Source organism: Macaca nemestrina, chromosome 5, assembly GCF_043159975.1.
Source record: "Macaca nemestrina isolate mMacNem1 chromosome 5, mMacNem.hap1, whole genome shotgun sequence".
Lineage (NCBI taxonomy): Eukaryota > Metazoa > Chordata > Mammalia > Primates > Cercopithecidae > Macaca > Macaca nemestrina.
The window spans coordinates 145,886,996-145,900,218 of NC_092129.1; the positions used below are offsets into that span (position 1 = coordinate 145,886,996).

General features: G+C 41.0%; 1 protein-coding gene across 13 annotated transcripts in view; it reads right to left on the reverse strand.

Annotated features, from left to right (window-relative positions):
* The window catches only part of C5H6orf89 (chromosome 5 C6orf89 homolog), a 45,298-nt gene that overhangs the window by 26,817 nt on the left and 5,258 nt on the right, over window positions 1–13,223 (reverse strand). For 4 of the 13 annotated variants that reach the window (XM_011729291.3, XM_071097134.1, XM_011729285.3 and 1 more), the window contains exon 3: window positions 9,428–9,592. Coding sequence is in view for 2 of the 13 variants with exons in the window: in XM_011729295.3 (XP_011727597.2) it covers window positions 6,762–6,763 (2 nt within the window). In the remaining 11 variants the exon portion in view is untranslated. Of the gene's footprint in view, window positions 1–75; window positions 166–585; window positions 715–6,761; window positions 6,914–9,427; window positions 9,593–13,223 lie in introns of those variants that run through there. The other 9 variants (XM_011729287.3, XM_071097133.1, XM_011729295.3 and 6 more) reach the window with 6 other exon arrangements.

Genomic DNA, 13,223 nt, shown 5'->3' on the forward strand with positions numbered 1-13,223 from the left:
CACAAGGTCATTGCTATGCGTCAAGCATGAGAGGATTGAGTGAAATCAGCTGAGGCTTGATGGCAATCCATTTACCTGCAGAAAGTAATTCCAATTCTGGTTGAAGTGAGCTTTGCCACGGGGGAAATTCTGACGTGTTAGCCTGATTCTAACACTGGCATAGACCTGCAAGGGCACAGGCAGGATCACTAGAGGACACTACTTTAGAATAATAGTTCTCAGGGTAATTCTGCTCCAAAGGGGACATTTGGCAATGTCTGAAGACATTTTTGATTATCAAAACTGGACAGGAGTTGGGCACAGCAGCATATATCTATAGTCCCAGCTACTCGGGGGGCTGAGGCAGGAGGATCACCGGAGGCCAGCAGTTAGAGGCTGCAGTGAGTTATGATCACGCCTGTGAACAGCAACTGCACTCCAGCCTGGGCAACATAGGAAGGCTCCAGGTTTAAAAAAAAAATCATAAAAAAAATAAAAATCAACAAACTGGAGGAGTACTATTAGCATCTGGTGGACAAAGACTAAACATCCTGCAATGCACAGGACAGCCTCCTCCCACCCCTCCTCAAAACGAGGTTGAGAAACCTTGCTTTCAAGAGAGGCCTGTGGGACGTAAGCCCGAGAGTTGTTTCACTTCTGGAGTACTTCAGAAATAGGAGAAGACGAGTGAGAGCTCTGATGAGATGTTCTCCACAATTCCTTCTGGGTCTCTGTCTATGAAGAAACAGGGTAGAGGCATATACGACAGAAAAACTCGGATAGAACTTACCAATACAAATGTTTGTTTAAAGCAGAAAGCAAGTTAAGAGAAATGTAAACTTCTCTTTTGCCCTGTGTAACAGACAACTAATTCCTCTATAGAGATAAGTAAGTTCTGAACACTCATATGTCATTACCCTGGAGTCTCTGTTTTCTGAAAAGCTATGCCAGCGAGGCAACTCTAAGATAGAAAACTGATTCATCTAGTTAAAGCACAAAAGGGGAAACAGTACGGTTCAAAAGAAAGTTTCAAAAGTCCATCAAGATATGTCCAATCTTCAACACTAGGAGCTATATTCAGAGTAAATTAAATTTTCTTTTTTCCCTACTTGGCTCTTTAATATTACACTACCCATGTAGTATGGTATCCATTCTTTAGTGTTATGAATATATTCCATTCTATTTTATCCAGTGATTCCCATTAATTTAAGATATGTTCTAGTAAAGAAAAAGTGCTCCTTCAACCATTGTGGAAGACAGTGTGGCGATTCCTCAAGGATCTAGAACTAGAAATACCATTTGACACAGCCATCCCATTACTGGGTATATACCCAAAGGATTATAAATCATGCTGCTATAAAGACACATGCACATGTATGTTTATTGCAGCACTATTCACAATAGCAAAGACTTGGAACCAACCCAAATGTCCATTGATGATAGACTGGATTAAGAAAATGTGGCACATATACACCATGGAATACTATGCAGCCATAAAAAAGGATGAGCTCATGTCCTTTGTAGGGACATGGATGAAGCTGGAAACCATCATTCTGAGCAAACTATCACAAGGACAGAAAACCAAACACCGGGTGTTCTCACTCATAGGTGGGAACTGAACAATGAGAACACTTGGACACAGGGTGGGGAACATCACACACCGGGGCCTGTAGGGGGGTGGGGGGAAGGCGGGAGGGATAGCATTAGGAGATATATACCTAATGTAAATGACTAATTAATGGGTGCAGCACACCAACATGGCACATGTATACATACATAACAAACCTGCACATTGTGCGCATGTACCCTAGAACTTAAAGTACAATTGAAAAAAAAGAAAAAGTGCTCCTTAGATTATAATAAGAACCACTACGAAGAAACAAACATCAATTAAAAGGAAAAATAACTGATAAAACATTAAAATGATTAATATGATTTAAAATAGTAACTTAAAACTATAATAAATGCTTAAAATTTACAATCAAGGTACAGGCAGAGCACAGTGGCTCACACTTGTAATCCCAATACTTTGGGAGGCTGAGGCGGGTGGATCACTTGGGGCCAGGAGTTCGAGATCAGCCTGGCCAACATAACACAGCGAAACCCTGTCTCTACTAAAAATACAAAAATTAGCCAGGCATGGTGACGCATGCCTGTAATCCCAGCTACTTGGGAAGCTGAGGCATGAGAATCGCTTGAAGCTGGGAGGTGGAGGTTGCAGTGAGCAGAGATCACACCATGGCACTCCAGTCTGAGCAACAGAGTGAGACTCTGTCTCAAAAGAATAAAAAATTTAAAAAGAAATGTAGTATATACATACAATGGAATATTATTCAGCCTTAAAAAAGAAAGAAATCCAGATATTTGAAACAACATGGATAGACCTGGAGGACATTATGCTAAGTGAAATAAGCCAGACACAGAAGGATAAATACTACATGATACCACTTGTACAATTAATCTAAAATAGCTAAACTCATAGAAGCAAAGAACAGAATGGTGGTTACAGGAGGCTGCAGGCAGGGGGAAACAGGGAGGTACTGGGCAAAGAATACAAAGTTTCAGTTATACAATATGAATAACTCCTAGAGACCTACTATACAGCACAGTGCCTAGAGTTAACAATACTGTATTGTATATTTAAAAATATGCTAAGAAGGCAGGTCTTACGTTAAGTGTTTTTTTTGCTAACAGTAATAATAAATAAGAAGGCAGGAGGAAACTTGGAGGTTGATGGATAGGTTGATGGCACAGATTGTGGTGATGGTTTCACAAGGGTATGCTTATGTCCAAATTCATCAAGTTGTACACATTAAATATGTACAGCTTTTTGTACAAAAATAGTACAATGAACATCTGGACATCCTTCACTTAGATTCACCAGTTATCTCCATTTGGCTATATTTTCTTTCTGTTTTTACCAGAACTACTTGAAAGTTACTTGCAACACATTATGAAATCATTTCTAAATATTTCAACATGCATCTCCTAAGAATAAGGACATTATTCCGTACAACCATTGGCATTATTACCATACCCATTAAAATGAGTAATTCTCTTAATATTACCTAATACTCAGTCTATAGTCAAATTTCTTTAACTACCAAATTTTTTAGAAAGACCACATAGCTATTTAAAAATCCAGGATCCAACCAATGACCACACATTGAATTTGGCTGCCGCGCCTCTCTTTAATCTACTTAAATCCAGAACAAGTCCCCAGCATTTTTTTTTTTTTTTTTGCCTTTTATGACATTGACCTATTTGAAGCAGAAGTCTCCACATTTTAAGCTTACCTTTACTTGCTTCCATCCTCACCTTTTCCAGTTTCTACTATTAGAAAAATGCCATAATCCTTCCTTTCTAAGTTTCTGGTACTCTTTCCCTCCCTCCCTCCCTTCAGAGGCAAGTTCCTTTGGGGGTTGGGGGAGAAAGTCACTCACTTTCTTGTTTCTCAGGTTTCCATTATTAACCTGTTGAAATAATATTTCTGCCTCCTCACTCCAACAACATTGCTTTCACTGAGGCCACAAATGGCTTTCTAAACGCCAAGATCGAAGGACTTTTTTTCAGTTATTACCTTATCTGAACTCTCTGCAGCAGCTGCTGTTGCTACCCCATTATCTCCCACAAGTGTACTCAAACCTTAACGTCATTCTCTCGTTCTCTTCCCAAGTGCTGGTATCCACCACAGTTATCCTTGACCTTCTTATTCCCTCCAACGCTTTGACCACCAGCTATTAGTGATTCCCAAATCTCTTCTCCAGCCTACGACTCTCTCCAGGGTTCAAGACCCATTTATCTACCTACCTACCAGACACAATGATCCAAGTTTCCCATAGCTCCCTATATGTAATGTGTCAATAACCGAACTTACTGTTTTTCTCCTTTAACCCATTTCTCCTACAGCACTCCTTTTCTTAATGGAAACACTAATCCTCCAAATTTAAAAACTATTCTCCTCCTACCTCATTCCCACCAATGAAACTATCACTAAGTCCTCTCGATTCAGCTTCCTATATAATTCTCACATTCATCCCCTCCTCTCTACCTCTACATTAACGGCACAGTTAAGGCCCTCAACGTCTTTCCTAGGGACCAACACAAAGGGTAGTTCATTTCTATACTTCCAGTTCTCCTCTTCCCCAATCCATCCTCTACCTTGTCCAGTTTTTTATTTTTTACTTTATTTTTATTTTTTGAGACAGGATCTCACTCTTCGCTCAGGTTGGAGTGCAGTTACCCAATCTCAGCTCACTGTAACCTCTGTCTCCTGACTTCAAGAGATTCTCGTGCCTCAGCCTCCCGAGCAGCTGGGAGTACAGGCGCATGCCACCACACCCAGCTAAATTTTGTATTTTTTTGGTAGACACTGGGTTTCACCATGTTGGTGAGACTCCTGACCTCAAGTGATCCGCTCACCTTAGCCTCCCAAAGTGTTGGCATTACAGGCGTGAGCCACCACACTCGGACACTTATTTTTTTGAAACACAAATTGGTTCATGCTAAGCACCTTCCAACACTCCCCATCCTCTGCAGGAGCAGTTTAGCATGGCGACTAAGAACACAGATACTGGAGTTGGAAAAAGCTGGATGCAAATTCTAGATTTTACCACTTAGTGTGTGGCCAGGAGACACTACTTATCCTCTCTAAGCCTCAGAGTTCTCCTGTATAAAATGGGGATAATTATTTCTACCCCACAATGTTTTAAGAGAATTATAAAATGATGTAACACCTTTGTTCCAATAGCCAGACAAATTAAATACCTAATAACAATTATTTTAAGATAAAGTCCCAAGTCAAGCATGGTGGCTCATGCCTGTAATCCTAACACCAGGAGGCTGAGATGGGAGGACTGCTTGAGCCCAGGAGTTCAAGACCAGCCTGGGCAACATAGCAAGACTTTGACTCTACAAAAAAAAAATAAAAATAAAAATTGGCCGAGTGTGGTGGTGCACGCCTGCAGACCCAGCTACTCGGGAAGCAGAGGTGGGAGGGTAGCTTGAGCCCAGGAGTTCAAGGCTGCAGTGAACCATAATCGCACCACTGCACTCTAACCTGGGTGATGGAGTGAGATTCTTTTTAAAGATAAAGTCCAAATTACTTACCATGGCCCTTTATGATCTGGTCACTGCCTACCTGTTCAGTTTCATTTCCCATCAATCCTTCTTCACATTCTACACTGTTACATGGTTTCATATCTTTTTGCTTTTGCATACACAATTTCCTCTGCCTAAAAAGCCTAATCTCCAGTGCTTTGTCCAATAAGTGAACTCTTTAAGACGCTGACCTCAGTTTTTGTCCTATGAACCTCTAGGGCTTTGTATTACATCTATTTTCCTGTCTACCTCCCACCCTAAATAGTGTTTCTTGAAAGCAGAGATAAATGGAGAAAACACAAAAAACTAAGAACAGACATGGGAATTCACCTCAGATGTCGAATCAGATCAATGTTGAACAAATTTATAGAAAGGACCTAAAGTTATCATTCCGAACTAACTGAATGTAACTCATGGTTCATGGTTTATTCACGTTTTATTCTTTTATTCTTTTTTAAAAATGCAGAGGTCGGGAGGCTGAGGCAGGAGAATGGGGTGAACCGGGGAGGCGGAGCTTGCAGTGAGCCGAGGTCGCCACTTCACTCCAGCCTGGGCGACAGTGCGAGACTCCGTCTCAAAAAAAAAAACAAAAACGCAGAGGTAGCATCAATGTGATGAGGGTTTAACGTTAGCAGGTTAGCAATCTAGCATTTGGACATTGTTTTTGGTTTGTGGAGTAGCTGTCGAGGAACACGTATTCAAAGCAGGTCTCGAAAAATGCTTCAGTCCAAGGCAGAAAAGGTCTGACAGAGAAACAGGACCTCTTTCTGGTACGCAAGTTGGGCTATTTGAACCTTTAGTCAACACTTTAATGTAGCAAAATTGGATTTATTAGTTTTTATTTTAAAGGCATGTTGTTCCCTAGAGGGAAATTTTGACAACTCAAATTCAAATAAACGAATTTGTTAAGGGAGAGACGTCTATAGAAGATTCCACCACAGGAACTACCAAATGAGCAATCAGAAAAGCCAGAATACTAAGTATCTGGAAGTAGTCTCCGTTATAAAGTGATTGATGACTAAATACTTTAAAAGAAACATATTTGCGAATACTATGGCTATGAGGGCTCTGAGACTAGAAAAAGTGTGGCCTGCACAGTTAACAGTCATAAAATACTACAAAACATGACGCAGGCAAATTTCCTTCTACTAAGAGGTGATTACAAACAACTATTTTACTGGTGTCAATAAACCAAGTCATATTTCTTTCTGAAATCCAAGATGCCAGGTTTATCACATACCAAGTACACGCTTGAAGAAAAAAAAAAATTCCCCCTAAAAATTATTAGAAAAACATCTTTCAGAAGGGGGTGGGGAATCTACTCTTAATTTCTTAAAAATTCCGTCAAAAGGGCAGAAATCTGGACTTCATTAGCAACGCTCAAGTTTTGGACACTGCTGTGATGCCTGAGAAGCAAGTGCAAGCAAGGTCGACCTCGTTTTGCTCTCCCCGGCGTGGTCAAGGAAAGTGACAGATGTCTTAAGGGAGTCGACCCCGCGGGAGCTGCCAGGGGATGCTGTCAGTCTACAAAACTGGAGAGGCTCAGAAAAGGGATCAGCGCTGGGATAGAGGGTGGTAGCAGCGGCGAGGAGCGGCTGCGCGAGGATGTCAGAGACGGGCGCGGCGGCGAGGCTGTCACAGGGCGGCCTCCCCCCACCCAGCCTCGGGCCCCAGTCACTCACATGCGGGGCTCGCGCCCCCTCGGGCTCCTCCCGCCTCGCGGACAGCTGCCGCCGGGCAAGGAGGATGGGCAACTTCCTGTTTCCGGGAGCGCGACCCGGAAGCAACCCCCACTCCATGGGCGAGGCCTTGTCCCTATAGTAGTTTCTCCTCTCGTCCAGCGCTTCCGCCCAAAACGGAACACTCAACGTCGTGGCGAGCGCGGGAGCTCTCGCGATATCTGGAGAGTGCAGGTTATTGCTCCCCCTGGCGTCCTTCTCCCGATCGGGCTCTTTTCGCCCTAGTCCTAAATCCTTGTCTCCCTTATTTACCTGGACTGACACACAGACTTCATAGCTGAACTGACCCATTGAACGAGCATTTACTGAGTACCGTACTATGTGCCAGGCAGTGTGTTAGGCATTAAGGGATGGGAGTGGAAGGGAAACGTAAATGAAGAGCAGCCCCTTCCTTCCGGAAGTTTCTACTCTTGAGAAAGACAAACAAATCCCTCCAATTTACACTCAGCCCATTCATTACTGAGAGCTTACTCTGTTGATGAAAACTTCAGGCGAATTAAGTTTAAAGGAGTTTAATTGAGCAATGAAAAATTCGCGAATCAGGCAACTCCCAGAATTGCAGCAGATTCACAGACTACCAGGGTGCCTCATGGTCAGAACAAATTTATAGACAAAAAAAGGCAAAGGGAGGTACAGGAATCGGAAGTAGGGTACAGAAACAGTGAGGTTGGTTACAGCTCAGTGTTTGCCTTCTTTGAACGCAGTTTGAATATTCAGCAGGCTGTGAGTGGTTGAAGTATGGCCACTGGGATTGGCCACTACTCAGTTATTATTACAGATGTATGCTATTAGGTTAGGTTTTCAATTTTGTTTGACTATTAAGCTACATTACAGTTCATCTACAAGGACTTAAATATAGAAGGACAGAGTCCTTCTTAGGCCATACTTAGTTTGCCTTAACAATTCCCCTGTTTTGGTCATTTTCTCAATTTTGAGAGATTGACCAAAACCTTAGTCACTGATGTTATCACTGTCATAAGTGTACCTATATGGTTTTGAAACTCACTAGGAAACAGTAGAACAGTGGGTTTTGCAGGGAGAGAATAAGGACTGAGTAGAGGATACCTCCTTATGCTGGAACATCCTGTTTACAGGAGAAAAACAAAACCTGGTCTGTTTTAGCATTTATGTGTTTTTTTAAAGCCTTAGTTTGATTATGTCACATTTAGCATGAGTGACTCCATTTTAGTTTGGTTTGTTGGGGCCTAGTACATGAGCTCAGTCCAAAATAATGGCCTCCCATAATTTTGTTTAAAAAAAATTTCCCACTTTTGGCCAGGTTCTTACTTAGGTGACAGTGTGACCAGAACTTAGGGCCTTAGCACCACTCTCAGTTACCACCATTTTGGGTTTCTGGTCTCAGCATGTCATTCATAGGTTACGGTGCCCTCATGGTCACACATTTCTTTCAGTTTTCGTTATTCCAGTTGAAGAGAGACCATTTGACATTCTAGAGATGGCTGCATGGAAGCATTTAAAACCTTTGAGAGAATACAGTGCACCAGGGAGACTATTATGATTATTGGGTGGATAATAGCAAGAGTTAGGAGTATGCTCCTTACCCAGGGTCCCCATAAGCCAAACCACCTAAAATTAAATAGATAAAAGAATGAGCTAGATGAAGAGTCTACTTCCTTGACTAACTGGTCTTTTCACTAATCCCCTACAACTGAATATTTATTTTTATTGTATTTACTTTTTGAGAGGGAGTCTCGCTCTGTCACCAAGGCTGGAATGCAGCAGTGCGATCTCAGCTCACTGCAACCTCCGCCTCCTGGGTTCAAGTGATTCTTCCACCTCAGCCTCTTGAGTAGCTGAGATTACAGGCACCTGCCACCACGCCAGGCTAATTTTTGTATTTTTAGTAGAGACAGGGTTTTGCCATGTTGGCCAGACTGGTCTTGAACTCCTGACCTCAGGGGATCCACCCACCTCTGCCTCCCAAAGTGCTGAGGTTATGGGCATGAGCCATCATGCCTGGCCAGAATTGTTTATAATTTACATTTGCTTTTTTCTCCATAGGCCACAAGTGTCAGCAGCTGCACAGGTACTTCTCTGTTTAGCCAATTCTATTATTTAGTATAACTTTCACAGGAGAATTTAAAATCTGTTGTATAATGATAGCCTTTAAAGTAGAATTTGCTGTAGAGCCTATTATGAGGGAGACATTTCAAATTATTGCCTCTTTTATTCTAAACCATGGAAAAAGGACCTAACAAATGATGTCTTTCTAGAAGAGTGAAGGCCTATTGTCAATGTTCTCTTTAATTCATGATGTGGGTTAAGAGGAGTTTTGACTGGTTATGAGGCAATATATGTACCACTAAAGTTTGTTACCTACTTGGGCCTTCATCTTTTATCTATTGAAGTATAAGGTTATTCATGTTTAAGGCTGGTTGCAAAATCCTTCACAAATAAAAGTATACCCTATAAGTGCATATAATAGACCCCCTTTTAATTTCTATTGTTCATAGAGGCATAAACAAGGAAAAAATATTCAAAGATAAGAGTCTTGTGATAGTAGAAGTTTTGATCTATGATCTTGGAAAAGCTCTTCACATCAAGGATGCCATCTTCTTCTGGGGAGAAACTTTTCTGGTTAGTTTTACCTTAAGGGTTCCAATGGGTGTACAGTTCCAGGAGTGTGGAGGGACCCTCCTCAGTTGTGAGATTATGAACCCAAGGTTTAAAGCTCCAAAGTTTTGCTGTAGTGTGGATGGCAAGGACAGTCTTTCTCTTTCTCTGGTGTTCTCAGACGATCCAATCTGCAGGTTCTAGATTGTGAAGGGATTGTCCTCAGTGAATCATAAAAAGTTTTCTTTGCCTGGTGAAAATACACTATAATCTACATCAGCCCTGTTGCATGGGAAAGCTTTTATACAACCAGAAAACATGCATTGAAAATGACAATTGAATGAAATCCCTTTATAAATGTTTAAATGGCCCATCAGGTAGCCAAATGCATCTGAAGCTTTGATTGTCTTTCCAGGAATATGGAACCAAACACTGGATTTAAACTATTTCTGCAATGTATAAGTCACCACATCAATATATTAAATTTGGATTATTTTATCTTTTCTGGAACCTTTAATAAAAGCTTTAAGGACTCAAGAAGGACAAGGTGGCTGTCCTGGTTCTTCATGAGTCCATGCTTAACACTGGACTTATGTCCTCTTGAATACCAGTTGTTTCTCCAATTTAGGTGTATAGCACTGATAAGTAATGGGTTATCATAGGTAATTTGACTTAGATCATGGAGTTCATTCAAATTGTATATTTAAACAATTTTAGTATTGGCTGATTTAGCACGATAATCTAGAGCTTGATTTTGAAAGGTCTGTTAAATACCAAAGGTTTAAAACACTGGATATTACAAAATAGAATCTTAGGTTACCGGCCAGGCGTGGTGCCTCATGCCTGTAATCCCAGCACTTTGGGAGCCTGAGGCGGGCGGATCACGAGGTCAGGAGATCGAGACCATCCTGGCTAACACGGTGAAACCCCGTCTCTCCTAAAAATACAGAAAAATTAGCCAGGCATGGTGGCGGGCGCCTGTAGTCCCAGCTACTCGGGAGGCTGAGGCAGGAGACTGGCGTGAACCCGGGAGGCAGAGCTTGCAGTGAGCCGAGATTGCGCCACTGCACTCCAGCCTGGGCGACAGAGTGAGACTCCATCTCAAAAAAAAAAAAAAAAAAAAAAAAAATCTTAGGTTACCATAAGTCATTCATTTAGCCAAAATGATAACCTAAAAATAGGAAGGAGACTTAGCTTTCCAAACAAGATCCAATGAGGATAGCATGAGGCCAACTGACTGTCTCCTTTCTTTCCTTCCCCCACCAATATTTTTTTTTGTAGTTTACTTAAAAGGTAAACAAAAACCTTTCATTATCTTTTAATATTAAATAAAAATCCTTTCTAAAAGAGAAAACCAAATTTTATGTTTCCTTTAGTGTATTTTTAATGTTAAAGCTAGTTTTTAATAACATTTTATAAATCTATTCAGTTTTAGTTAGTTTGACCATAAGGTAAGATTTTTATAAACCTTTTATAATCCTGTACTATTTTTTTTTCTCAGAGCAGAAAAATCTTCTAAGAAAACTCTCTTGTGCTTTTATTCCAATGTCCAATTTATGGAAAAAAAAACTGAATAATGCCATTTTAACTTTAGCCAATATGTTCACACATAGAATCCTTATAATTAATTTTTTTGGTTTTTTGGTTTTTTTTTTTTTGAGATGGAGTTTCGCTCTTGTTGCCCAAGCTGGAGTGCAATGGCGTGATCTTGGCTCGTTGCATCCTCCGCCTCCTGGGTTCAAGTGATTCTCCTGCCTCAGCCTCCCCAGTAGCTGGGATTACAGGTGTGCAACACCACACCTGGCTAATTTTTTGTATTTTTAGTAGAAACAGCATTTCACCATGTTAGCCAGGCTGGTCTCGAACTCCTGACCTCAGGTGATCCGCCCGCCTCGGCCTCCCAAAGTGCTGGGATCAGAGGCATGAGTCACTGTGCCCGGCCTCTGTAATTAATTTTTATAAACCTTCCACAACTTGTTCAAACCTTTAGCTTTATTTAATTTAAAACAATCCTTTAACCCTCCAACCTAGGCAAAAATTTACATTCCTATATTTTCTTATAATCTCTTACAAAAAACACATTTCATTCTCCTTATACACCTTGCATGTAAACCTATTTTTTCAGTAGTCTCAATTACATATTACAATGTTAACTCTTAGCAACTTTTACTTTTGGCGAAAACCTTGGTAAGTAAGGGATTTTAATTATGTACTCGGTGTGGAGCCCAGGACCCAGACAGAAATGCAGATAAAGGTCCGACTCTTTCCAGCATCTAACTCCAGGTGTCCCAGGCCTTAACTAGCTGTGAAGCAGGCAGGCTGTACAGTTAAGAGTCATGGTGACATTTTATGAAGCATTTAGGAAGCCTAATCACCTTTAAATTGTACAACATTTCTGGCATAAATTCCTTTTCATCAATTATTTCACAAGTTACACCAACTATGTATGACATGTTTAGACTTTCTGACTTGCCCTAAACATCCCTTTTTTTAAACAACTAGTCATTTTACTTTAGGACAAGAATTTACCATACAACATCCTTTCTTATATAAAACCTGTTTTCTTTATATTCTTTGTATAACTAGGGGGCATGGCTAATTCCATATATCCCCAGGCCTTATTTAGAATTTAACGTCTCCAAAATAAGTCGAACGATTTTCAAAAGTCAAAGCAGTTTATGACCTTAAAGCATATAGCAAAGCTAATATCTGACCTGCATAATTTAGACAAAATGTCTTTATTTTATCAATAATATTTAAAGCTGTTTTTATTTCCCAAAGATTACTAAAGTTACATGAACTAAAAGGCATTACAGTTTTTGCTTTCAAAATATTTAAGTGCTTCTTTTTTGTTTAAGCCAATTAATTAGAGCTCTTTTATATGAACATTACACACAACACATATATAGCTAGACAGACAGACAGAAGAAGATTACTATAGTAGTTGTAAGATTTTTCATTTGCCAGTTTTTAAGTTTCTTAATTGGGTAGTGGTTTTATGGTGGAGTCCTTGGAAGAACAGGGCCAGGAAAAGGGTTTCTGGTGCCTCCTGTTTTTCCCATGGATTCCAGGCCATTAGAGCCTGAATATCCACTTTTAGTTAACCTGACTTTTAACCATAGCACTCTTTAATAAAGTCCTTTTAAAATTTCTTTTTTTTTTTTTTGAGACGGAGTCTCGTTCTGTGGCCCAGGCTGGAGTGCAGTGGCCGTATCTCGGCTCACTGCAAGCTCCGCCTCCCGGGTTCACGCCATTCTCCTGCCTCAGCCTCCTGAGTAGCTGGGACTACAGACGCCCGCCACCTCGCCCGGCTAATTTTTTTGTATTTTTTAATAGAGACGGGGTTTCACCATGTTAGCCAGGATGGTCTCGATCTCCTGACCTCGTGATCTGCCCGTCTCGGCCTCCCAAAGTGCTGGGATTACAGGCTTGAGCCACCGCGCCTGGCCTTAAAATTTCTTATTACTGATTTTACTCAGGCCAAATGGTTGATATTTCTGGCTTTTGAACTTTACCAAAGGTAACCTCCTAGGTGCTCAAGGAAGGAAAATTTAAGATAGACTGTGGAGGAGAAAAGACTAGACAAGGTTATGCAGATATTAAACCAGAAAGGACTTACTTCCTAAGCAGGGAATGAAACTGGAACTGCCAGTGTGAAAGGTCAGTGAGCCACAGCACAGAGCAGTCTGAAGGAGTCTAGAGTAGTTGATTTTGAGCTTGCAGAGGCTTTAATTTTTAGAGCTAACTATGCATAAACCGTAAAATTCCTGTTCCCTGGGAAGTGGAGACCAAGAGAAAGTACTGCCATGTGGTTACAAGGTCAAGCTCCCA